The sequence below is a fragment of the Rhododendron vialii genome, chromosome 4a, assembly GCF_030253575.1.
Source record: "Rhododendron vialii isolate Sample 1 chromosome 4a, ASM3025357v1".
NCBI classification, from domain to species: Eukaryota; Viridiplantae; Streptophyta; class Magnoliopsida; order Ericales; family Ericaceae; genus Rhododendron; species Rhododendron vialii.
Genome location: NC_080560.1, coordinates 3,155,113 through 3,180,360, shown reverse-complemented (window position 1 = coordinate 3,180,360; position 25,248 = coordinate 3,155,113). Strand labels below are relative to the sequence as shown.

Sequence of the window (25,248 nt, the reverse complement as noted above, 5' to 3'; positions counted from 1 at the left end):
CTGAAACTAATCAATCAGCCTTTTTATAACGTCCTATAGTCTAATGAAGATTCCTTGCAGTTGCGTTGTTATCGTTGTAAATGTTACTACACACACTGACATGAAGGGAATGAAGTGACTCTTCAGTAATGATGCCAAGGTGGTTTATTTACTGGAAATGAAAAATACTCCGCAGAACAGGCTAGGAAGGAAAAACTATTATAGACATACCTTGATACCAATCATATACTGTATTTATCTGAGGGTGTCAATTAATTTCCTGTTTAACTTTCTATTGATCATTATGAACTCAAAATTGAAGAGTGGTGTGCAGTATCTACGCATTTTTGTGTCTCACAAGAAACGTTTGACATTTGTGCAAGATTATATTTATATTCTGTTCATTAGTTCGACGACCATACAGGTCAACCATACATTTATTCTACGTTCCATGTATAATCTCCTAGGTACTTCCAACTTACGGAGAAAGTACGTATTCGAGAAAATGTAAGGTATCATTTCTTGCAAACAATTCCATTTCCACGAGACGAACCACCGGTGCAGTCCAACTTGCCGTTATCCATGTCCCGTTGTTCCACCAGACTGCCTGGCAAAGATAAGCAAGACTTGCAATCTGCAGAGAGAAGCGAAGTGGTTCTGTACTTGTCCTCGCCACCTACAACAGGCATTGACACACCTTTTTTAGCCGGGTTCTTAAAATCAGGCTGGTAAGTTACACCGAGCACGCCTTCAACATGTGGAGAAAGGCTAAAGAACTTAAACTGCACTTCCAAGTGAGCAAAACAGTCATTAGAAGGTATTTGGTATTTATGCATCTTGTCGTCCTCTTTGGTTACCGGCACCACTTTAACTGCAATCTCCATTACATCTGGTATAGAGAAAATCGCATTGTTCTTGCTTGATATTCTTTCTAGTTGAAAGTTATTGCCCGGGGAGTTCCATGAGGAGAGATGGTTTTCACGTAGGAAAACCTCACTGCCGTCGTAGGAGAATTTGAGATGGTCTGTGGTGTTGTCCCAAGTTGTTGCCTTGGTGGCCTCAAGTGTGAAAGTGTGTGAACCAAAAATTATACCCAAGGCTTGAATCCATGTGTAGTCCTTGGCTCGGCCTTTTGGTCGGAATCCAATGAAGCGGGCGTTGATTTGGAGGTTAGTGTCGGATACTAAGCAGAAGTGCTCGTTGCTCTTGCCCCTGAAGTAGAAGATAACTCCATCTCCACCGACGAAACGAGGGTCATAGCATAAAGCTCCATAGCCATTGCAGTTTGCTACTCGGCCTGCAGTTAAAAGTGCACCATTTGCAGTTAAAAGCGCACCATTTAGAAAACTGTCCCAAAATATCACACGCGTAAAGCACAAACACAGATGTGCTCCTATCAATGAACTAGAAAATAATCGATCAAAATAAACGTAGTGCTGCAAACAAATGTAGTATTTCGTAGTTCATTCGATTTGTCCATAGACTTGTTAAGATTCCTTACTTTCACACCGAGTACTGCAGGGGCGAGAGTTGCAGTCGGCGAAGCAAGCTTTAGCTGTTGGATCGGTTGGCTTCAACATTGGGCATTCAGGTGGGCACGTCAACAACTGGAGAAAACACCGCGACCCTGGTCTGATGCAGACAGCCGTCTGAGTTTTTCCCGCATGTATACATGTCGAACCACACACAAAGAACAGCAGAATGATCAATGACGAATTTCTGCCTAGTACTACCTCCTCCATAGCTCCCCTTGATTCCAATGGCAGAAGAATTGTAAGGTGGCCCTGAATAGCAGAACTTGTGCGGGCTTACATAGCTTGAACTCTTTCTGCTCTTGTTTATAAGTTTCAGAAAATTGACAGTAGTTTTCATATCTTTATTGGTAGTTTTTCTTGTTTTGTAAAGTAAAATTTAACTGCATTTTACAGTTGGATGTTAAAGCTCCGTTACGCAATCTTCTTTGTCAATGCTTTGGGAGACAAATGCAATGGGGGTAGTACTTATTTTGTTAAGGCAGAACGCTTACTTTACTTGGCGATACCGAAAGCGTGTTAGAGTTGTGGTCAAGGCTTGTGTCCTGTGGGTGTGCTTTCTCCTAAGTAGGAGTAGCAAGTTTGAAACTTCACATGTGCTATTAACTTCTTTGGAGTCAACTCATTCCGAGCTTTGGCCTAGTTTTAATAGGGCTCTCTCAAGTGGATAATGGGATTGAGCTCCATAATTAGAAGGGGTGCATGTAAGTTAATCCGGGCACTCGAGTTATAAAAACAAGAGTGGTAGTTGACGTTGACAATGTGCCTTAATGTCAACCAAAGAAGAGTGTTAACCTTACACTTTACCACAGTTTGAAGTAAATGGACTGGCAAGGACGATCCCTTCAAAAAAAAGAAAAGGAAAAAGGACTGGCTAGGATTTCAAAAACAAAAACAAAAGGACTTACTCTCTCAATCCTCTCTCTCGCGGATTTTAATAGTTTGAGATGTATTTCAAATACACTTTTCGCGCTTGCGCACCCACACGCTAATTATGGGACTTGTCATAACCTAATTAGCAAGGTTATGACCCATGTAGGGTTGCAAATGAACTGAGCAGCTCGCGAGCTCTGCTCGGCTCGACTCGTTAACGCTCGGTGACTCGAGCTCAAGCTTGAGTTATCGACATGGTTAGTAAACGTCCACTCGGCTCGTTAAGTGAGGCTTGGGTCGATTAAAGGCTTGTTTAGTAAATGACTTTCACTCGGCTCGTTAAGTGAGGTTCGGCTCGATTAAAGGCTTGTTTAGTAAATGACTGAGCTCGGCTTGTTAAGGGTTCGGTTCGTTAAGGCTCAAGTTGAGCTCAAGATCAAGTTTTTGACTTGTTCACTAAAAGAGCTGAGCTCGCGCTTGACAAAGCTTGGCTCGTTTACCGCCTAAGACCCATGTAACCAGTTTTATGCACAGTTGGGCTCACAAATTTAGTGGGATCGATACAGACACACAGTTGGTCTCCAAGAAAGGGCCTATGATTCTTGGGCTACAATTTTCAAGCCTCGACCCGTCTACAAGCCAGGCCCATTTAATTTGAGCCCCGTTTGCAATTCCCTCCAATAATTTCCCTCCACTGAGTCAACTCGTCGACACGCCTTCCCAGACAATTACCAGGGAGGAAAAAAAACCCTAACTTCCAACTCATAACTATTGTCCTTCAAAATTCCGACTCAGCGAATCCTCTCCGATCCCATCGGTACGTCCTTACTTCTCTCGCCCTCTTCCATCATTCTTACATGAACAATTTTGTCTTTTTTTTCTTGAAATAAAATTGGGGTTGAAAATTTGTCCGTACCTTTATGCATAATTGTGGTGGGTATCTCGGTTAGTTTTTCGTGGGTTTGGATCAGTGAGTTTCTCTAAATAGCAGATGGGTTTGTGGTTAGAACATTGATTCGCGTGTTTTTTGAAGGCCTCATTGGAATTCTTTTGTAGTTGAGGTTTGTGTCTTTTTTAAGAAGGTGGTTGTAGAAGTTGCAACGAAGGGTAATTCTTAATGGGTTTTTGGTGAAGTTGATAAAGAACTATATACCCTTTTGATTATTGGTAGTTTAAATTTTTCTATGGGTGTGGTTACGGTTGTTAATGGAGTTGTGAATGTAGTCTTCTTGAATTGAGCTGTCCAGCAAGGGGGAATGACTCGGGAGAGATTGATGGGTACCTCGGGTTCAGAAGGGTCTGTTTTAAAGAGGTCATTGAGAAAGAAAGTGGGCGTACGTAATTATGATGAGAATTTGATGGATGACCTCATGGAGAAGCATTTGGGTGGTTCTTTGAGGAAGAGGAATCGAACAAGGGAAGATATGGAGAAAGAAACCGAAACCGAGGCCATGATAGCCCTCTCTTTAGGCTTCCCGATTGATGCGTTGCTTGAGGAGGAAATCAAAGCTGGGGTAGTGGGTACATTAGGTGGGAAGGAGCAGAACGATTACATTGTTGTAAGGAACCATATCCTCGCTAAGTGGAGAGACAACGTACGGATATGGCTTTCAAAAGGACAAATTAAGGAAACCGTAAGCAACGAATATGAACACTTGATTTGTTCAGCTTATGACTTTCTTTTGTACAATGGGTACATAAATTTTGGGGTTTCTCCGTCATTCACATCTCATATTCCAGAAGAGGCAAATGAAGGGTCTGTGATTATTGTTGGTGCGGGACTTTCTGGGTTGGCAGCAGCAAGGCAGCTCTTGTCATTTGGTTTTAAGGTGGTTGTGCTTGAAGGTAGGAACAGGCCTGGGGGTAGAGTTTATACTCAAAAGATGGGGCAAAATGGCCAATATGCTGCTGTAGAACTTGGTGGGAGCGTAATTACTGGTATCCATGCCAATCCTTTGGGTGTTTTGGCTAGACAACTTTCTATTCCTCTTCACAAGGTTCGAGACAATTGCCCTTTGCACAAACCTAATGGAGACCTTGTTGATAAGGAAGTTGATTCCAAGATTGAACTCGTTTTCAACAAGTTACTTGATAAAGTAACGGAATTGAGAAAAATGGGTGGGTTTGCAAATGATATTTCATTGGGTTCGGTTTTGGATACACTTCAGCGATTGTACTCCGTGGCCAAAAGTGCCGAGGAAAGACAACTTCTTAATTGGCATTTTGCAAACTTGGAATATGCAAATGCTGGATGCCTCTCGAATCTTTCTGCTGCCTATTGGGATCAAGATGATCCTTATGAAATGGGTGGTGATCATTGCTTTCTTGCAGGTGGAAATTGGAGATTAATTAAGGCATTAAGTGAAGGGGTTCCCATTTTTTATGGAAAGACCGTTCATTCTATAAAATATGGAAATGATGGGGTTGAGGTGGTTTCTGGGGATCAAGTGTTTCAAGCAGATATGGTCTTGTGCACGGTTCCTCTTGGGGTTTTGAAGAAAAGGAGCATCAGATTTGAGCCCGAGTTACCAGAAAGGAAGCTTGCAGCAATTGATAGGTTAGGGTTCGGGTTGCTTAATAAGGTTGCCATGGTATTTCCTCATGTATTTTGGGGCGAAGACCTGGACACATTTGGCTGTCTTAACGAGTATAGCCATAGACGAGGAGAATTCTTTTTGTTTTACAGTTACCATACTGTTTCAGGGGGTCCAGTGCTTGTTGCACTCGTAGCAGGGGATGCTGCACAATCTTTTGAATGCACCAATCCATCCGCTTTGCTTCATCATGTTCTAAGCATCCTCAGAGGTACTACACATGTTTAGACTGCAGGTGACAAAACCTCGGTTTTTAATAAGTTGTCAATATCAGTGGATGCTGTATTTTTGTAGTCTGGTTTCCTAATATGGAACTTAAAGATATAATTTTGAATTAAGCATGGCGATTATGGTTGGATATGGGAAATCTGAATAGAAGAATAAGAGAGAATAAAGGAGAAGGAGAGAATAAAGGCAACCGGGAAACAATATCAACTCTATATGTCACAATTTAATCAAGTCCAAGGAACTCCATTATTTATGGCCGACCTACAGGCAAAACAAACTTCATCTGAAACAAACAATAAGGGATTAAGGGGTAGAATCCTAGCAAATCTGGACTTCCTAAAGAAGTTAATGTTCCTGAATAAAATTGTAGATTTTCCATATCCCAACATAACCGCTGAGCATAATTAAAGATAAAGATAGCAGAGAACTCATGCTATACTGCTATGCACGGCACGACAAAAATTGAAATTATTTAATGATTTGAACTACAGTGTAATTAGATGCATTGATCTTTGTAGCCCTCCTCACATCAAGTATCGTATGAGAGGTAAGTTTACACACAGGATTTAAAGGAGTTGAAAATAGCTTGTCTTGTATTGCATATTCTAAGGTATTTTGTAGTGTATAGATTGTGCCCTTAATTTTTTCATTAGTGTATGTTACAATGTTCTAAAAGCTAGGTGCTAGTCGTGCGGAAAAGGGGCGCCTAGCGCCAACTAGTCGGCCGCCAAGAGCCTAGGCAGGGACTAGGCGCCGACTAGTTGGCTGCGTAATCTAGGCATTGGACCACCGTCTAGTGCCTAGGTAGGGACTAGTTGGACTAGGTAGCCGACTTTTAGAACTCTGGTATGTTGTTGAGGTCTCATAACTATTCAAGAAAACAAAGTAAAACTTTTACAATCTGATCTAAAATAAAACAATCTAGTTCATGAACTTCCAATAATTATATCGTCAAAGTCTAAAATAAGGTGGTGTATGATCATGACTTGGAGAGGATTTCTAGAGAATTCAAAAAAAAAAAAAAGAAACCAAAAAAGGTACTCAAATATATCCATTTTCTATGTGCACTTTCTCTATCAGCTTCAATTCCTAGAAGCAAGTACCTCCCACAAAGAATTTTATAATTTAAACACAACCTCAACATGAATCAAGTACCAAAGCAAAACTATTCAATTATTTGTCATAATTAGAGGGTGAGTTAACTCATTCTTACATCAATTGAACATAGTAAACCACCTTCTGCTAATCCTTCGCATTAAATAAATGTCAATAACAAATTAACATGTAATTGCAATCTAAAACCAAAGATGGAAGTTTGCAAGGAAAACTTAAAACATGGGAAGCTTAAATGTACTTTTAACTAGATGAAATCAATAGTACATTTTTGTCATAAATTTACATATAACCTGTTGATTCCAATCTACTATGAAGAAGAATTAACTGCTATAACAAACAACTCGTACAAACAATTAATCCTAATAGTAACACATAGGTAATAATTTAGTGAAAACGTTTGATTAGTAGAGGCTTAAAGTGAAGCCAATCCATTGTGGAGCAAAAATGATTTTTATGATAAAAACAAAATGAGTTATGATACAAAGCCAGTCATATCATTTTCGGGGAATTAAATAATTGTGTGTACAAATGGAGAACTAAAAGAAGCATACAAAAAGAAAAGTGTAAAGCACTTATCGTAATCCTCCATCGAAGTGAGTATACAGCACTGAGCGAGTGAAATCGTAGAAGGCTCCAAGAAGAAGCCCGTTGATAGACTAGTTATATAAGATCACGCTTGCAAAAAGAGTCAAAAATGAAAAAAGTCTTTGTAGTAGTATTCAAACCTGGAAATAGATAAAATAAGCAATTGCAAAAAAAAAAACGAATAAAAATTTAATAGTACCGCTCCTGAAGTGTGGAGTCGAGCAAACACAAGTCCTTCTATGGTACACCATTTGGGCTAAACCATTTGCAAACAGTGTTGTGTGGGACCCATCTCAGGGTTCCACACAAATAATTGGAGCCACTCAATTTGTTTAAATATTTTTTAAGAACCTCTGTAAAAAATCAGCTCAGTCGGATGTAGAGGGCTTGGTCGATTCTTTGCTCAATTTCTTGTCACACAATTGAGTAAAGAACTGATCAAGCCCTTACCGATATCCGACTGAGCTTATCTTTTAGAGGATTCCTTAAAAATACATTTCAAACAAATTGAGCGGCTTTGATTATTTATGTGGGACTCCAAGATGAATCCCACAAAACGCGGTGTGCATTTGGTGTACACCAAATGATGTACCCATAGGTTTATTGAGCAAACACTGGCCTTCTATTGACACAACAAACTAAAAGATGGAGTATATTGTATGTAATACAAACAAGACTGTGTGTACATATATATGTTTTATGAACTATTAAGGTTTTTGAATTTCAAATGAAGACAATAAGTGGGAAACCTTATTATCCCTTTCTAAACTATATAATCCCAAAAATAAAGGGATGACTTGCAAAAGTGACTAGAATAGAAAATTTAGTGGGATAGTTTTGTATAAGCGAGAAAGAGGCCATTAGTAATTGGGTCTTGTTAACTACCACCCATTAGGCGATGGATAATATGCATATATTACCAAAGAAGTTAGAATTAAAACACAAATTTCACAGATAGCAATACAATTTTTTTTTCCAGATATCAATGCATTTTGTAAGTATTATCCGCCACCGTAAGGGTGGTGCATTTTCCTTTGTAATTTTGACCTTAGGATTTCATTTCAAAAAGTTGTCATATGTGTCGTTTGGAAGACGCATAATGTGCTGAATTTTGAACAAACTTTGACATTAAATAATAAATATAAAATGAGCCAATGAGACTGTAGCATGTATATTTGTAACATATAAAAAATATTAGAAAAACAAGGAAAATCAAATGGGACTTTTTAACTTATGCACCATATATAGCATTGATTATTGGTTTAATAGCTTCTCCTTCGCAATCCATAAATCACATGATAATAGTTATATGTTTCGGTGACTAAGACCATCAATTGAATGGCTAACTAGGCATAGTCTAAAACTCTCGATCCTCTACGAATCAAGAAATATGTAATTTTGAATTGAGGGTGAAAGAATAGGGAGTTGAGATAAATGGTGCTAGAAATAATAGTCATATAGGGAGATTTGACATCCAACGGAGAAATTCTTTTTATAGTATGTTTTCTTATCCCCTCTATACTAGAAAGGTAATAAATGATGGTCTAATAAAAGCAGTAAAGATATTGGTACCGACCACCACCATTCCAAAATCGTACCGACGGCCTCGCTAGACCCACTCCGGCCACCGGACGGCTGATCCGAGACGTCCAAAAATTCTATAAAAAAAAAATCGAGGGGGCCCTCGGGGGAATCAACGGCATCCGATGCGCGTAGGGTGCTCGATCCAAACATATATATGCAAAAATGGGGTGTTTAGATCGAGCACCCGACACGCATCGGATGCCGTTGATTTCCGCTAGGGCCCCCTCGGTTTTTTTTTTATAGAATTTTTGGACGGCTTGGATCGGCCGTCTGGTGGCCGGAGTGGGCCCGTTGAGGCCGTCAGTACGATTTCGGGATGGTGGTGGTCGGTATGTATAGCACTACTCTAATAAAAGTGAACCTACCATGTTTAATGAATCAATAAATAGAATTTTTTAAATATTTAGAAAATAAAAAACATCTGTAAATTTAAAAGTTCGTTTGCAATCCTATACGTGGTAGATAGATTTGAATTTGAGATGTAGATCGGCTAAGCCCTATAAAAAACATCTGTAATTTATGGGATATGGAATAGGAGGGAAAGAAGATTTATGCTTCCTCTTTAATTTGTAAAAATAACCTCACCAATATGGGGATTAGTTGACGATCGACTTTTGTGTTTCCTTATCGAAGAGATTGCATTTTATTATTGTTGTTGCCATACGATAGAAGAACCTTCTTTTACTCTAACCCCATCCCAACCAATCACAATAGATATCAAACTCCTCTCCAATTATTTGAACTTGCAACCTTACAACACTTACCGTTGCTACACAACTTCTAGGCCAACAGCCCGTCTCTCAAAAATTTGGATAATGAACCCATCAAACTCATGCCAATTGTTGTTCACGATAAGTAGCCGTCCATTACTTTATAGTATAGATTCACTCTTTACAAATAGTTTCATCCTCTTTTTGATCAGCGCAGTCTAGTTTCCATTTGTTATTAGAATTACTCATTTTGTTTCGGTTCTCCCTTTAGAGAAGTTTATTTATGTGTTTATCATACGACTGATTTCACAGGTATATATGGTCCAAAGGGTATTGATGTGCCTAATCCAATTCAAACAATATGTACAAAATGGGGCAGTGATCCCCTTTCATATGGTTCATATTCTCATGTTAGAGTACGATCATCCGGCAATGATTATGATGTACTTGCAGAAAGTGTTGGGAGCAGGCTGTTTTTCGCTGGTGAGGCCACAAATCGGCAATATCCAGCAACCATGCACGGTGCTTTCTTGAGTGGATTAAGAGAAGCTTCATGCATTTTCCGTTCCTCAAGGGGTGGTCAAAGTATTCCCAGGAAGTATATACAAAAGCCTGTTGCACCAAGCAATGATGTTTTGGGTGACCTGTTCAAGAAGCCTGATTTAGCATTTGGAAACTTTTTATTCGTATTTGACCCTTTGACAGAAGATGCAAGAGCGATGGGTGTTATGAGTGTCACCCTTGGAAGTTCTAATATTTGTGAATTAAGCAACGGTGATCTTTGCGAAGGGGCAACAGCGAACACTTGCCACCAGTCCAACCAACCACTTCAGCTATATACAGTATTATCTCGTGGACAGGCACATGATATGCAACTGTTGAATGGGGATCAGAACAGATTGTCGTATCTGCTAAAGTATCTTGGCTTGAAATTGATGGGAGCTAGCGCGGTAGGACTCTTTGGTAACTCATTGATCACTAACATTTCAGCTGCAAGACGAGGCAGGGGCAGGAATCGCATGTTTTCTGGACAGCAATGTGCCCCATAGAAATTCTACAGTACTGTTACCCTCATTTTGTACATAACCTTGCCAGAGGGTTATTCACTGACACAAGAAATCAATTCGTTTTGGGCGGAGGTGTCCCCTTATTTTTTGGTAGCTTAGCACATGAACCAGGATTTGTAGAGTCTGATCATGCAGCAGCAACTGTTGATTAGCTTGGATCCTACTATCAAACTAGATCACCTTAGTTGGGACGAAACTTCGCAAAATAACCCAAGGAGCAGTTTTGGATGGGATCTTGGTAATTTCTTGTATTCCAGCTCTATCATTATGGGTTTACATTAGAAAAAATTCTCGTATTTTTGGGCCTTTCCTTTTCCTGCAGCTTGTATTTGTACACTAGAAATTTTGGTTTTTCTTGCTTTGTAAAAGCATCTTGTTAGTTTTGAAAGGAAATTTTGTTTTCTCGATATCTCTATAGTGTTTGAAATGATGCCTGGAGGAATGGAATGTCATGCCGCCCTGCCTCTCTCTCTCTCTCTCTCTCTCTCTCTCTCTCTGCTAGTTCTTTAAAGTTTGTTCCAACATCATCAATTTGTATCAAGGTAACCGTGAAGGTGTGAAGAAACTGGAGGCGGAATTGTGGTGCGCTAGCTTGTGTTATGGAGAATTTTGAGACTGGGATTCAATAAGAGACGCCCAGCTCTTGGGGATGTCTTCTTACTGCAGTGAAGTTCACGTAGTGTGCCTAACCAATATCGGTCAGCCATGTGTATTTCTTGTCAAGAGAAAAAGAGACAAGATTTGTACAGGACTACTCACTATTGATTGAACACACAATGTTGCCGTGTTTACAGTCCTAATTTACCTCAAGGGTACCATATTAAACTAATGGAATTCGCGTACATCGTAGCTAATTAAACTGGTTGATCATGCCATAGAATCTAAATGAATAGTTTTCATACGTGCATATAAAAATAGGACAAAAACTATCGAACACATCAATTTTGACTTTTATTGTCACAATTTCTCCCACGAGTGATGATGTGACCATCCCGAGCCCATAGATATGCGAGAAAAGCAGTACAAAGAATGTAAAAGTGGATCATAGCATTGCCTATGTACCTTGACGGAATTCATATTCCGAAGAGAAATATACCCAAAATGGCAAAATGTAAATATTCTACTGGAATCTCTCCTGCAAACAAATTACCCAACCAAAAAAGAACGTATATTGGTAATAACAAATTAAAACCAAATACTTTGCAAGGATTTCTGATTGAAAAACTGTTAAATGACTAATTCCAAGGTGGCCCGGGTTCTTAACGAATTTAACCCCTCGTAAGCACCTCTTATTTATTTCATCTTGAGAAGTTTTTCGGTGGAAGTAGGGTATGTGACATGGTACCAGCGCGCATACGAGCCGTCCAAACGTGTTTTGGACGGCCAAAATTTGAAAGACAGAGAAAGACAAGAGAGTGTTTGGCTGAGGGGGGAGAGGGAGAGTGTTCGGCTGAGGGGAGAGAGAGAGTGTTCGTATCTGAGCCGTTGACGGCTCGGATGCTTGTTGGGTACTGTCACGTGGTATCCAATTTGCACCCAAAAACTTCTCATTTGATCTGTGTAAACGGCCCATTCTTATTGGGCTCTGCACAACTTAAAAGATATAGGCTTTGCAAGATAATTTGTGGGCCCATCATCGGTCTTTAAAGCTGTAACTAATCGCTTCTCTTCTATGACGCTGCTGCGAAAATGGTGGTTATGTCCTGCGCACACTCTGCTTGTCCTGCGCACACTCTCGCTCTCAGAGCTCGTAGAGGCATTAATCCACTGCGGTCGATATCTCCGGTCTCCGTTTCCGTGACCCATCATCACCATGACCATCCCTTTGTACCAGAGGTACTCTGTAGCATTTTCTAATCAGCTAGTAGTATTTTCTTGTTTTGGAGAAGTAGATTCTTGATACTCTTAAATATGATAAAGGAAGAACACTGGTTATGTTCAACTAATTTTTATTCCATGAGGAGCTTTGCTCCGGCTTTAATTGGGTCCTGCAAGTGGATGGTGGGATTGGTCCTGGGATTACTGTCGAGGATGGTGGGATTGGTCCTGGGATTACCGTCGAGGATGGCGGGATTGGTCCTGGGATTACTGTCGAGGTGCTGGTAAGCTGGCCCGGACACTGACACTGAATTATTGAAAAGAATTCTCTCCTGAATTACAGCACACTGTAGTTCTGTGTTTGGTTGTCGAGAAACCGAGAGAATTGAAGTGGCAGTGAAACCCTTTTCAAGATTCACCATTTATCCTCTTTTCTTCTATTTCTCTCTGGTTTCTCAAGTGAACCATTGTTTCACTCAGCTTTTTCGTGGGATTTTTGGTTTTTGTCCTTATTCAATTTTTTTTCGCATTTGTTAATTTTGCTTCAAGTTTTTATGGATTATCGGTTTGTCTCGATGAGAGGAATTGGAAAAGTTAAAAGTATGACCTTTACCCAAATATTTTGGAAAATATCCAAGATAAAGCCCTAAACAAAACTAACAAATGTGAAGATTTTTTGAATAAGGACAACTGAGTGAAACAAGCCCCAATGTTTTCCCTAATCTGTTTCTACATCACCAATCTATAAACGGACCTTATAATTAGCTGCAGGGATAGTTTAAAATTATTGCCATTTTTCAAAGGTGGTATAAGGGAAACTAGTTTTTCTTGTTAAAAGGAATGATAGAGATTGGTGTTCTTGAGCTGCTAATACTTTAACATTGTTCTTGAGGTGCTAATACTTTAACATTCTGTTTACTGGTTCTTGATGCAGGTTGAAAAGGCAGTGGACTCCTTGTACTCGGAGTTTCGGGCTGTGGATAATCTGGTTGCAAGAAACACTGCCCGTGTTCTTAGAGCTTTCCAGAATGCACGGGTTGGATCACATGTAAGGAGAATTAATTTGGATGCGGTGTGGTGTGTAGGTGATATTTTGATTAGCTAAGCCAGGTCTACCCTTATGATTTGAAAACTTGGTTGATGGGTATAAATAACTCAGTCATTGAAGCATATGCTGATACCTCAATAAGGCCCATGTTATAATCCATAGTGTGTTGTATCAGTCAATGCACTACTTGGATTCCCATATGCATGTGCGCACATATTCGGCAAAGATCCATTTAGCATAACATTTAAAAACTTACATTCCCTTCATTGATATAGTTTGTTAAATTTCCACCCCTCATAAACTTGAATAAGTTATTGTGTTGCAGTGAGACACATGAGCTAACTGAACTCTAAAGGAATCTCAGTGAAGCTAGTAGTGAATGATCGGCTTGTCAAGCGAGCCTGTTTAGCCTGTTTAACAGTTAGGTTGAGATTGGTTTGTGGAAAAACCTTGTTTGTTTGTGGTTAACCTTGAATCATTCACAAGGAGCTGGCTCATTTGACAACAATAGTCACTTTTCCATCATCATCTTGTGAGCATGTGCACCACCACTCACCACCGCCTCCAACAACGGAGGGGGAAAATTCTATGGAGTCAGATTAGATGACAGGAGTTACACACTGATCATGAGCTCAAGAATCATGTATGTCATGTAGTGCCGTCAACTGTTCTATGACATACTATAAAAAAACTCTCTCATTATTTATTGTCAAAATGCTAATCTTCACAATCATGTGGGCATCAGCATTTTGGTGGTTCCACAGGCTATGGACATGAAGATGCTGGAGGACGTGAAGCGCTTGACCAAGCTTTTGCAGAAATTTTCGGTGCTGAATCTGCAATAGTCCGTTCGCAGGTTTGCCCAGTGTTACTGTCTGTTTCCTTACCTATTTGGGCCCTCATAAAGCTTTCTTAATAAGCTCTTCGCCATCACAATCAGTTTTTCTCAGGTACCCATGCCATCACTTGTGCTTTGTTTGCATTTCTTAGGCCGGGGCATGAGGTGGGCTATCATTCCAATCCCGTTGTATGTAATGGTTCCATATTTCTTGCTAGATTATGGGTTGTGCTAAATTTGTTATCAGCTTTTGGCAGTTGCTGGTGCTCCATATGATACCTTAGAGGAAGTTATTGGAATTAGGGACTCTTATGGATTGGGTTCCTTGACAGATTTTGGAGTGAAGTACCGCGAAGTGCCTGTAAGTCACTACTTTTGGTGCTAACAGCATTTTTTTTTACTTTTCTGAATTTCTGTTTCGAATCTTTTTCTCAGCTTGCAGAGGATGGCGGGCTTGATTGGAATGCACTTGAGGGTGCGGTGACAGCTCAAACAAGATGTGCACTCATACAGAGGTCATGCGGTTATTCATGGCGTCGTAGCTTAAGTGTAGATGAGATAGCGAGGGCAATCAAGATGATCAAGGTATCCCTTATAACTCTTAAAGCTGTAGTGTTGTCTAGGTTGAGAGCCATAAGTGGTCCCGTTGCGACGAGGATAATTTGAAAATTGCTTAATGATTGGATGCATCATACTCATCTACTGGTATCAACTCAGTTTTTCTTTTCTTTTCTGTAGTTTTGAAAGTCTCTTACTGGAGTCATACATGCTTTTATTGTCATTTGTTTTTGCTTTAGCATAGATACTTGGAACTTCAACCTTGTTAAATGTCCTCAAAAATGTTTCTATATAGATGCAGAACCCAAACTGCGTGGTCATGGTTGATAACTGCTATGGCGAATTTGTGGAGACCATTGAACCTCCTATGGTGGTATGTGACGTCATTCTTGTTTCTCCCGTTTGGTAAAAAGAGATAATCTTTCTGTTAATGGTGCGCAGGGTGCAGATCTAATTGCTGGTAGCTTAATAAAAAATCCTGGTGGAACCATTGCACCATGTGGTGGATATGTTGCAGGGAAGGAAAAATGGGTCAAAGCAGCTGCTGCTCGTCTATCTGCTCCAGGGCTTGGGATTGACTGTGGCTCGACCCCTGGTGACGTAATGCGTGCATATTTTCAGGGTTTGTTCCTTTCACCTCAAATGGTTGGGGAAGCAATGAAGGTATTAGTTTTGCATCTTCTAAGCTTATGATGGCTTTTGTTACTCTAGCATACTATGTTGATTTTCGTATTATTATCTGTTACAAGGGAGGCTTTCTGATTGCTGAAGTCATGGCTAGTAGAGGGTATAAAGTACAACCACTTCCTCGGGTACCCCGTCATGATACAGTGCAGGTTTGTATATTCAGCATCATCTTCAGGAATTAAAATTAGCTGAGTGCTGTTTTTTAGATTTTGGTTTGCTAATGGACCTATCAGCCAATAACAATTCATTTTGTTCTGGACCTTCTGGTTTTCTTTGTATGCGTTCATGAAATGGTAAGGGGTACCAATTTACTAGGTACTGACTATTGGTCCAAACTCTCTTTTCAATATCTGTTACGATTTAGTCAGTAAGAATTTTAGCAAAAGAAACCAAATTACTGCATGGTACATTGCAGGCGGTAGAGCTGGGAAGCCGTGAGTGTCTCCTTGCTTTCTGTGAAGCTGTACAGAGAAGCTCCCCAGTTGGTTCTTTTACCAAGCCCATTGCTGGTTCGACTCCTGGCTACGCATCCGAGGTTTGGCTACATTTGACTTCAATATCATCTCAGTTTTCTTCATTGGATTTTTTTCCTACACAATCTCTTTCTTTTGTTTCTTTTTCCTTGTTGCTATTATTATTAATACAAGAAATGTAGGTGGAATTCACCCCCAACCACCCGCATGCCTGTGAAATAGATGTTGAATGTATATCCTCAGTGCAAAGGGCATTCCCTGAATCCTTGATAAAGTTGAGGCAACTGGAGATTACCTTTGACTGCTCCATGAACCCATGATTATCAAGCATTAGTTTAGCCGGTGACATCCATGTAGGACAAACCTACCACCATGTGATAGCAATTCCCGTCTCTTCCTTCCATTATCATTATCATTATCAGCTTTAGTATCAGTATCTCTTCCTTGCAATGCCGCTGCCTCCACTTTTGTTTTGGTATGGGGCAGAGCCGTATAGTCCTCAGTTAGTTCTTCCTTTTACTACTTGTTTTTTCTCTCATTCTTTTGACAACGAAGTGATATTTTGAGGAAGTATGGAATTAAAAAATACATGGAAGTCGGTTGGCTTTTTTACTAGGAGGGGGGCAGAGCTGCAAAAGATTTTAAATTCTCCCTTGCTGGTTTATTTCACTTATGCTGCTTATGTGTTCAAGTAATGCATCTGGTTTTGACATTGAGGGATTGTGATTGGAGCACTAAAACACGCCTAATATGTAGGAAACGGATTGCTAGTTGTAATCAGTTAATCGTGTGCTTTTCCAAGGCTCATCCTGATATTTGTGATTAACTAATTGTGTTTCAGGTGATCTTCGCTGATGGAACCTTCATTGATGGTAGTACGAGTGAACTCTCATGCGACGGACCACTACGGGAGCCATATGCTGTGTATTGTCAGGTGAGTCACATTGATGGAGACTAAGCACTGGAGGTTGTTCTTTTCAGATATCTTGAAAGTCGAAACCTTGAATTGCCAAGGACATATTAGTCAACAATGACCGATTTTCGTTTCAAAAAACATTTACCGATTTACCGAAATTATTTGGTCTTTTGCCAATTCAAGAAAATTCTATTTGCTCCTGAAAAATGCATATATTTTGTAATTTTTGCAGGGTGGCACCCATTGGACCCAGTGGGCGCTAGTTCTCGGAGATGTACTGAAATCTATATAACCGACCAATCGACATGATTTTGGGCAACGATTTTATTACTGGACTGCGCTCACCAGACTTCCAGTTGAGCCATTCACTTACGGCAAGAATTGCAGTAGTCCTCAATGAGATTGCTTATGTGCATGTTAAGGGAAGAAGGGGGCATCAAGCCCAACTCCAGTTCTACACGGTGAATGGGCTCGCAATTCATAGCAATGCAACCATATGAATTGCCAATGTAAACTGTGGGATTGATCCCATGAATTAGTTGGTTCATTGGGTCGGATACCGAGGTATTCAAAAACACTTTACTGTTTGCAATACCATGTTTGTGGCTCCATTTCTCAGTAATGCAGAAGCTCTCTGAAGCTGCAAGGTTTTCCAATTTTGATTTCGATCTTTGGTGTTATGGTTTTGGCACCCAGCAGGTAATTTTTTTTTGGTTGTTGTTTTAATGTTAGTACGCATTGAATGATTCAAATTTGGAAGGAGGGGAGATGGAAAGAGTTATAAATTGGATTGATGACAAGGGAGAAGTGTTCGTTCTCGTCGTAAGGTGGTCTTGTTGTTTTGCTTTGTCCATCAAATTATTGCGTGCTAAGACTGTGTCATGTGTCTTGTTTTTTCTTGAAATTAGACGATGTTATGTTCAGATCTTGAATTTTTTAAATGCGAAAACGGGAAAAAAGTGAAAAATTTGTCTTCCACATCAATTTGTTTCGATAATCTTCAAAGTAATACTGGAGTAGTAGTTATTCTCGACAAACGTAGGTGCACTCCTTTTAAGGCATAAGCTGGTGACCCCAGGTGAGGGGAAATGGATAGAACAGTGAAAATACCAAATGCTATGGGAGCAAGAGTATTTACTCCAATAAAACTTGTAGGATGGAGCATATACTAATCATATGCCTCAAGAAAATACAAGTTGATTTTGTTCAATTTGCAATCCTCTTGCTTCTGTACATTATTATAGAATTAGTCCTGAGGGCTGAGACTTTCTATATAGAGATTGGAAATTGATTTTAGCACTCTAAAAATTGATGGAGGGGCTCCAAAACGACGTCATTTTGTGTATCAACACAGTTTAATTTTAAAGTCCCTTTTATCAATTTTTGAAGTGCAAAAATCACAATCCAAAGAGATTTCAGCTCGTGGTTTTATTTGTTGAGAAAATAGAGCAGAAATGCTATTGATGGCTTGATGAGACTCCACTGATGAGTTGTCAATAAAGTAAGAACACAAAAAAATACACAATACTGCTATTGGTACCGATGGTACCGTAGAGAAAATGCACCGACGGCTACTGGAAGGCCGTCTCCGGCCACCGGACGGCCGATCCGAGCCGTCCAAAAATTTTAAAAAACAAAACCGAGTGGGCCTTCGCAAAAATCAATGGCATCCGAGGTGTGTAGGGTACTTGATCCGAGCACCCTTTTTTCGTCTATATATGTATATACGTGTATATACACGAAAAAAGGGTGCTCGGATCAAGTACCCTACACACCTCGGATGCCATTGATTCTTGCGTAGGCCCACTCGGTTTTATTTTTTAAAATTTTTGGACGGCTCGGATCGGCCGTCCAGTGGCCGTCGGTGCATTTTCCCTACGGAACCATCGGTACCAATAGGATTTTCGTTTTTTTTATGTACTCTTAATGCTTTTCAAAGCACTTTTTTTTTTTTTGAAAAGGTCACTGATATATAGAACGAGATCAACGGATTACATCATAGTTAAGAAGACATTGAAGCTCAGAAGAAATACAACCTAATGAAAAAAACAAAATTCCTATTAAGACAATTCGTGGCCAACCAATGTGCCACTTTGTTCATTTCCCTCGGGCACCAAACAAAAGACCATTTCTTATTGGATGCCCAGCTTTTAATATCTTCTATCACAGCTCGGATTTCCCATGGAGTAGTAGAATTGGACTCTTTCAAGCAGTTAATGAGATCTAAACAATCAGATTCGAAGACCATCTCATAGATATTTAGATCCATAGCAGTTCTGCAAGCAATTTTAAGGGCCCAAGCCTCTATGGTAATTGCAGAGGATGCCATTGCTTTTCTTTAACGCCAAATTTGAGCTAATCCACCATGATCTCTCGCGATAAAACCAAAGGTAGCAGCGCTGCAAGAGGATTTATAAGCTCCATCTGTGTTAAACTTTAGAGCAGACCGGGGGGGGGGGCGACCATCTTCTATCTCTGGGTTGTTGAGCGGTACCAACTCTAGAGCAGACAAAGCACTTTAACAAATAAAAAAGTTGTGTTTTTTGGGGTCATTTTCTACCTTATTAACAGTGTAGGAGGTCGAAATATCCGAAGGTTCACAAGGTCCAAAAAGGGGGGATGAGGGTTCACACGCTGTTTGACCCATCATCAAAGCTATCACAGTTCACCTGTAAATAAGTTTGGACATCGGCCGGACCGAAGGATAGACGGAACCACGAGTACTTCACCGAACAATTATAAGCTATATCCGAACGTACGACACATGAGTTCGCTCGGGGTCTTGTCAAGCGCACGGATACGAACTTTCGTTTGTTCGGCTAGGGTTTGCTTCGGTCGGGATATCCTACGCTCGGATAATTCGCATGCCGGACGTGGGTCCCGCCTTACCTGGACGATTGTGGAACCTTCCATAAATATCTACTGATAAGCAAGCTGTCTTCTCTAACATTCGAAGTGACATCTCTGAACGATGTGACCTTACTGACATCAACCCATGTGACTCTGATAGACTAGGGAAGTGGTGCTCATTAAATGGCCCTGCTAGAAGGCGCCAACCGAGCAGAACGTGACACGTGGAAAGTGACCAACTTGCTCAGCACTTCACCTCTTTGCCTATAAATAGAGAAGCATGACCACTGAGAGTGGGGATCCCAAAATCTGGTCTAAAAGAACACTTCTTTCTTTCCAACATATTGTTCTGACTATACTTCTTCTCTCCACCTACTGACTTACTCATCGGAGCTTCTTCCCGGAGGAACAGCCTCCTCCGGTTCTGCAGGTACATCAAGACCGGCGTTAGCCTTCACGATCTCATCTTCGAAGATAGCCGTACCAGAAGAATCACGAAGAAATCACGCCCCCACAAACAGCAAGTCGGGCAATTAGAATTTTCTACGAAATAGGGAATCTTTTACTGTAACATTTGATTTGGTCATGAAAATCAAATCATTTATCGGTAGTTCTTGAACCGTTTGTCTCTTCTGTATAGTTATCACATGTTACGTCTAATTTTGGGGTATGATTCACTAAAGTTATTTATTCATTCTCCAATTCCAAAACAAATACCAACACTTTTAAGGTGTCTGATCTTTTCTATTCCGAAAACTTCTGTGCTTCTGTGCCGAAAGATTTTCTAGCTGCTGTTAGATTGTGTATTTCTAAGAGCAACAACATCAGCATAGTTAAAATGAGAATTTCGGTAAAGTAACTAAGCAAATCGTAGAAAATCTCCTACACCAGATTAGGTACTCGGGTATCTATTATACATTTCGCTTCCCTCCTTCGGTACTTGTGGTGAACCTCTGTTCACAAGCCAAAGAGTAAACAAATACTTTTAATTCTTGGACCCACCTTATCACTCATCTCTCTCCACGTTATTCTTTTTCTCCCTTGACTTTTCAAAGGAAAATGCTAGACACACAACGTACGGACACACAACAACTCACACAACCGTTGACGTCATCATCAAAACGACGTCGTTTTGATTATTTAAAAAAAAAAAACACACCTCGTTCTTTCCTGGTTTCCCCTTTCCCTTCCCTTCCCTTCCCTCCCCACCCCACTTCGACGCTCAAAAATTCCAGAGAAGAGAGAAAGGGGCGACTGCCACCACCACCGATCAGAGAGAGGGGGGCTCCCACCACCGGCGACGACGCTTCCCACCTCCACCAATAGAACCCAACCCCAGCGCTCCCCACCGCCGGCGAACGCCACCACTACCGACTTCTAGGCAGTCCGACTTTGCCCCACCACGAAGGTCTCTCTCTCTCCTTGTTTCAATTAGTATCCTTAATTGAGTTGCTGAAAAAAATTGAGTTACTGAAAAAAAAAACCCCAATTCGAAAATTAGGGCTTCAATTTGAAAATTAAAGTTTCATTTTTTCTGGCAGTGAAAGAGTTTATACTTTGGATGGCTGTTAAATATCGAGATATGGTTGAAGACTGTGCTTGGGTATTTCTCAAGTTTTTGCGCAGTAAAAAGGAATAGATCTCACCTGTAATTATGAACCCACGAACTTTGTACCCAGGAGAGAAATAAGCTGCAATAAGTATGTACTATGGTTCAGTTAACGGATCAAAGGTAGTTCCATAGAAGTAATGAAATTATGACTCAGCTGTCTAACATGCATTTACAAGTCTTACCATAAATTTGTTCCATAGAAGTAATGGAATTCGACTTGCAACGAGACCAATCTCGCACCCAAGAGGAAGGAAATTCGTCCCCTTCTTAAGTAGTAATGTTTGTAAGGGAGAAACAATCACCGTGCTATTATCGACCAAGTTGACCTTCACTAGCTGTTTTGCTTTAGCATTTCAAGTGCTATAGATTGGCTGTCAAGAGATAATCCCGTTTTTTTTCTAATTTCTTGTGCGGTCATCATATAGTTCAGCTTTATATGCATTATGTGATGAAAAATTTGCTGGTAGACTCGTAATGCTCTCTTTCTTCAAGAAGTAAAGTCTACACAGCCAATTTTTATGCATAAAAGAGAAGTAATTTTTTTGTGATCTAAGTGTGAAGCAATACTATCACCAAATTGTAAGCAGAAAGAGTTTTTGTTGGGAAAAAGCTGCAGCGACCAAACTGTAATTCTACAATGAGCACATTTATGTGTTACACAAATTTCATAGTAGAACTGTAATTCTTTCACTCCCTTGCAAAGAATAACTTTATTGGCCAAAAGCTGATGAGCTTTATCAGTGGAGGCAATGGCTAATCTATTTTTCTCTAAAAGTTTTCAATGAACCATTTTCCTGATATTCTACAATGACCATAATTCAAATGTTGATGTGCATTCGAATCCCACTGGCTATACCATTGGCAGCTGAGAAATGGATACGAAAACAAGTTCTGAAATACCTACTTGTCATTTGTGCATTCTTCATTTGTTTACCAAGAAGCAAATTTCTGATGGCCTACCATTCAGGTATTATGATTTGAAGTTCGAGGGTGGAGCTGAAGCTGTGAAGGGATCTCGAATGCTGGCTAAAACATCACCTGTTGCTTCAAAGAGATCGTCCTACCCAAGAAGAGATCGCCCTAGCTGAAACATCACCAGTTCCAATGCCGGCTTCTCATGCAGAGGGAGAGCCTCCACTCTCTCTTCCTTTGCCGCTTCCATTGGCAATGACTTAAAATGCAGCTCAACATAAAAACTGGGACCCATTTTCCCCATATACAGATACTTGGAGCAACAAAAGAAGGGTTTTTGGTTGGAAAATTGGATGAAAGAGATTGAAGCTATGATCAAATATTTGTTGTAATTTGGAATATGAAGTTGTAATTTGTTGAAATATCAAGTTGTAGTAACAAGTTTGAGTTTTTTGAATCCTAACTTCGATTGTAGCCTAATTGTGTGACTATATTACTTTATGGTTTTTGTTGTGAATGGATAATTCGGCAATTGTTTTTTGGCTATGAACGTGACTTGTGAATGGTGATTTAGAATAAGAAATGTTCGATGTGGGCTTGTGGGTAACCTGTTGTTGTTATTGCTGTACTGACTGAGACGCGAGACATCGGGTTAAGACCAAAAAATAGGGGAGACTCTACCAAATTTTTTCCAGAACGTACTTGTCTAAGTCCATTTCCATAAATTGATTCAAACTTGTTCCGGTTGGGCATAAAGTTGGAGATGAACATAGACATGGTATAATGTCAAAACTAATCACAAAGGTAGGTTTTGGAAAAAATTTGACAGAGTCTGCCTTGTTTTTGGTCCTAGCCCGAGGTCTCGCGTCTCAATTAGTAACAACAATAACAACAAGAACAACATCAGCTTACGCACAAGCCCACGCCGGGCATTTCTCATTCTACATGCTCATAGTTTGGCATGTCATAAACTGCATGCTCAGAGTTTGGCATCTTTCACATGTGCATATATAGTGGAACAGAAGCACAATATCAAGTAAATGAACCAAGCAATGGCAATATAAGTTGCTTGATCGGCAACAAGATTTTATTAAAAACTCGACAAAGGGTACATCGAGACGAGACCAAATACTAGCCACAGAGGATAAGGCATAGTAAAAGAAGGAAACAAAAGAAAAGAAAATTACATCCAATGGGAAAATTGAATGAGCCCATAACCATTACAACTTTCTACATAAACGGACACAATTAGCCACTCCTCAGGATACATATCAGCAGCAATTGAACTAAGTCTTGGCAGCACTTGAGTAACTCCATTCACAGCATATGACAGAGAATGGACATTATCATTGCAGAGCCTTAGAACTAGCAGAATGCAATAACTGTAGCCAAAACAGGAACTTCTAGCCTCTTAGCCCTCCAAGTTTGGGAGTTAGAAAGAGGTATCAAAGAAGATACATCAAAATTGCAGGATGTATGCCCAGCAAACACAGCAGAGAAGATTTCACTTTTAGCACAACTTCAGCATTTTCATTCATTCGAAACCCTCTTAGCCCTTCCAAACTTTCTCTTGAACTGAAACTTCCACTGTCTTTGGTTTTGGTTATCCACCATATCTGCTTTCATTGCATCTTTTTGGGTGGAGAGCTTCTATAATCTTGGGAATACAGCTTGCAAAGAATCCTTTCCCAGCCACATCTGTTCCAAAAATTTGATAGAAGTACCAGAATAAACCTTGAAAATGAAATCTTGAATAATACAATCACCCATATCAGCACCCAAATTACCAACTGAACAAATTCCTTTCCATAAGTTGGATGATTTCCTACTTGGAAGATGGGGTAGCCAAGCTCCATCACACAGATCATACTTACTAGAAACCACAATCACCCACAATGCAATCTTCTCTTTATTGAAACTCCACCACCAATTAGTCTACCAGTCAGTTAAAGATTTTAGTGCCTTTGCAAATTAAAGGAGCAAAGGAGTTAATAGAAAAGTCAAAAGCAAGTGTGATTGTGAACTTTGGGGAATCAGTAATGTTACCCTTAAGGTCTTGAACTTGACTATTTAGGGAATCAGTAATGAAACCCAATTCAGATTTATCTCTCCTTAAAGATCCAGTTCAAAAACATGCCACAAACAACAAAAATTCTTCCTTAGAACAACCAAAATCCTAAAGAGAACCAATACCAAAAGCCACTAACTGTGGTTTGGTGGTTGATTAACTAAATGTACAAGTTCTTGCAAACCATTCATATAGACGCACAAAATGGTATCAATTTACAAAGATTACCAACACATTAAACGACTATTCTGGGGTTAACAAATCAGATTATCAAAGCACCACAAGCACTCCAATTTAGGGTTTCTCACATTTTCAAATCAGGGGTTTCTCAAATTTTCGAAATAGTTTTTTTTTTTTTTTTGCAGCACATCAGCTTAGGGTTTCTCAAATTGAAACCCTCTAATTGATGAGGATGAGGAGGAAATAGAGGGGCTAATCTATCTATCTGAAACAAGGAGAGAGAGAGAGAGAGAGAGAGAGAGAGAGACCTTCGTGATAGAGGTAACAACGTCAAAGAGCTCAGAAGCCGATGGTGGCTGTAGCCGGCGGTGGTGGAGCGCTGGGTTGGGTTGTGGTGGTTGTCGGTGGTGGGAGCCCCTCTCTGGGTTTTTTCAACGCTGGGTTTTTGATCGTGAGAAGGGGAGGAAGGAGAAAGCCGCGGGACCTGGGTTTTTTTTTTTTATATAATCAAAACGACGTCGTTTTGATGATGACGTCAGCGGTTGTGTGAGTTGTTGTGCGTCCGTACGTTATGTTTCTAGCATTTTTGCTTTTGAAATGTGGCATGCATTTAAAAAGCAATATTTTTATGTGATAGAGAAACGGATAGCTACGCTAGAGCGTTGGTGCAAAAAAAATGGACTATGTAAAATATAAAAGTTACATTATTCACTAATTATTTTACCCAACATTGGTGTACTTGCTCTAAGTCGAATGGTCGAAAAACTCATCGGTAGAGCCAGCACTGAGGCACGCATTTTCGGCACAAAGATCTGCCTCCACTTTTACACAGTACCACTCCCAGATGATCCAAAAATATTACTAGTTGTAGTAGCAGTAGTAGTAAAAAATGGGAGTAATAACAATTACCATAGCTTTCCTTTCCTCACTGTTTATCTTCTTTCCATTCCACGCGCCATCGGATCATAGACTCCTTCCTCAGCTTTAACTCTGTAAGTGCTCTCTCTCTCTCTCTCTCTC

At 40.1% G+C, this 25,248-nt stretch overlaps 3 protein-coding genes across 5 annotated transcripts; 2 read left to right on the top strand and 1 right to left on the bottom strand.

Moving 5' to 3' along the window:
- Window positions 1–352: 352 nt before the first annotated feature.
- On the bottom strand, window positions 353–1,721 carry LOC131322653 (uncharacterized). Its single transcript, XM_058354050.1, has 2 exons — window positions 1,481–1,721; window positions 353–1,276 (listed from the first exon to the last, which is right to left on the bottom strand). The coding sequence occupies exons 1-2, from the start codon at window positions 1,719–1,721 to the stop codon at window positions 495–497; spliced, it is 1,023 nt and encodes a 340-aa protein (XP_058210033.1). The 3' UTR covers window positions 353–494.
- A 1,243-nt stretch (window positions 1,722–2,964) lies between these two features.
- Window positions 2,965–10,677, top strand: LOC131323324 (lysine-specific histone demethylase 1 homolog 2). 2 transcript variants are annotated; one of them, XM_058355056.1, is made up of 2 exons: window positions 2,965–5,189; window positions 9,655–10,677. In XM_058355056.1, exons 1-2 carry the CDS (start codon window positions 3,641–3,643, stop codon window positions 10,248–10,250), a joined length of 2,145 nt encoding a protein of 714 aa, XP_058211039.1. In that variant the 5' UTR covers window positions 2,965–3,640; the 3' UTR covers window positions 10,251–10,677. The 2 variants fall into 2 exon arrangements, with proteins under 2 accessions (XP_058211039.1, XP_058211038.1); XM_058355055.1 differs by having other exon boundaries at window positions 2,967–5,189; window positions 9,514–10,677.
- Window positions 10,678–11,887: 1,210 nt separating this feature from the next.
- LOC131323323 (uncharacterized) lies at window positions 11,888–17,424 on the top strand. 2 transcript variants are annotated; one of them, XM_058355054.1, is made up of 12 exons: window positions 11,888–12,104; window positions 13,021–13,134; window positions 13,880–13,990; window positions 14,075–14,137; window positions 14,220–14,333; window positions 14,408–14,557; window positions 14,832–14,903; window positions 14,972–15,193; window positions 15,280–15,366; window positions 15,633–15,752; window positions 16,532–16,624; window positions 16,839–17,424. In XM_058355054.1, the coding sequence occupies exons 1-12, from the start codon at window positions 11,958–11,960 to the stop codon at window positions 16,896–16,898; spliced, it is 1,353 nt and encodes a 450-aa protein (XP_058211037.1). In that variant the 5' UTR covers window positions 11,888–11,957; the 3' UTR covers window positions 16,899–17,424. The 2 variants fall into 2 exon arrangements, with proteins under 2 accessions (XP_058211037.1, XP_058211036.1); XM_058355053.1 differs by having other exon boundaries at window positions 11,890–12,104; window positions 14,826–14,903.
- The last annotated feature ends 7,824 nt before the right edge of the window (window positions 17,425–25,248 follow it).

Excerpts from the sequence above, each read along its gene's own strand:
- LOC131322653 (XM_058354050.1), bottom strand. The coding sequence starts at position 1,721 with ATGGAGGAGGTAGTACTAGGCAGAAATTCGTCATTGATCATTCTGCTG. Across the intron at positions 1,277-1,480 it reads CTGCAGTACTCGGTGTGAAA|GCCGAGTAGCAAACTGCAAT; the intron begins GTAAGGAATCTT and ends TTTTAACTGCAG.
- LOC131323324 (XM_058355055.1), top strand. The coding sequence starts at position 3,641 with ATGACTCGGGAGAGATTGATGGGTACCTCGGGTTCAGAAGGGTCTGTT. Across the intron at positions 5,190-9,513 it reads TGTTCTAAGCATCCTCAGAG|GTATATATGGTCCAAAGGGT; the intron begins GTACTACACATG and ends CTGATTTCACAG.
- LOC131323323 (XM_058355053.1), top strand. The coding sequence starts at position 11,958 with ATGGTGGTTATGTCCTGCGCACACTCTGCTTGTCCTGCGCACACTCTC. Across the intron at positions 14,138-14,219 it reads TTCTTAGGCCGGGGCATGAG|CTTTTGGCAGTTGCTGGTGC; the intron begins GTGGGCTATCAT and ends ATTTGTTATCAG. Across the intron at positions 15,753-16,531 it reads CTCCTGGCTACGCATCCGAG|GTGATCTTCGCTGATGGAAC; the intron begins GTTTGGCTACAT and ends ATTGTGTTTCAG.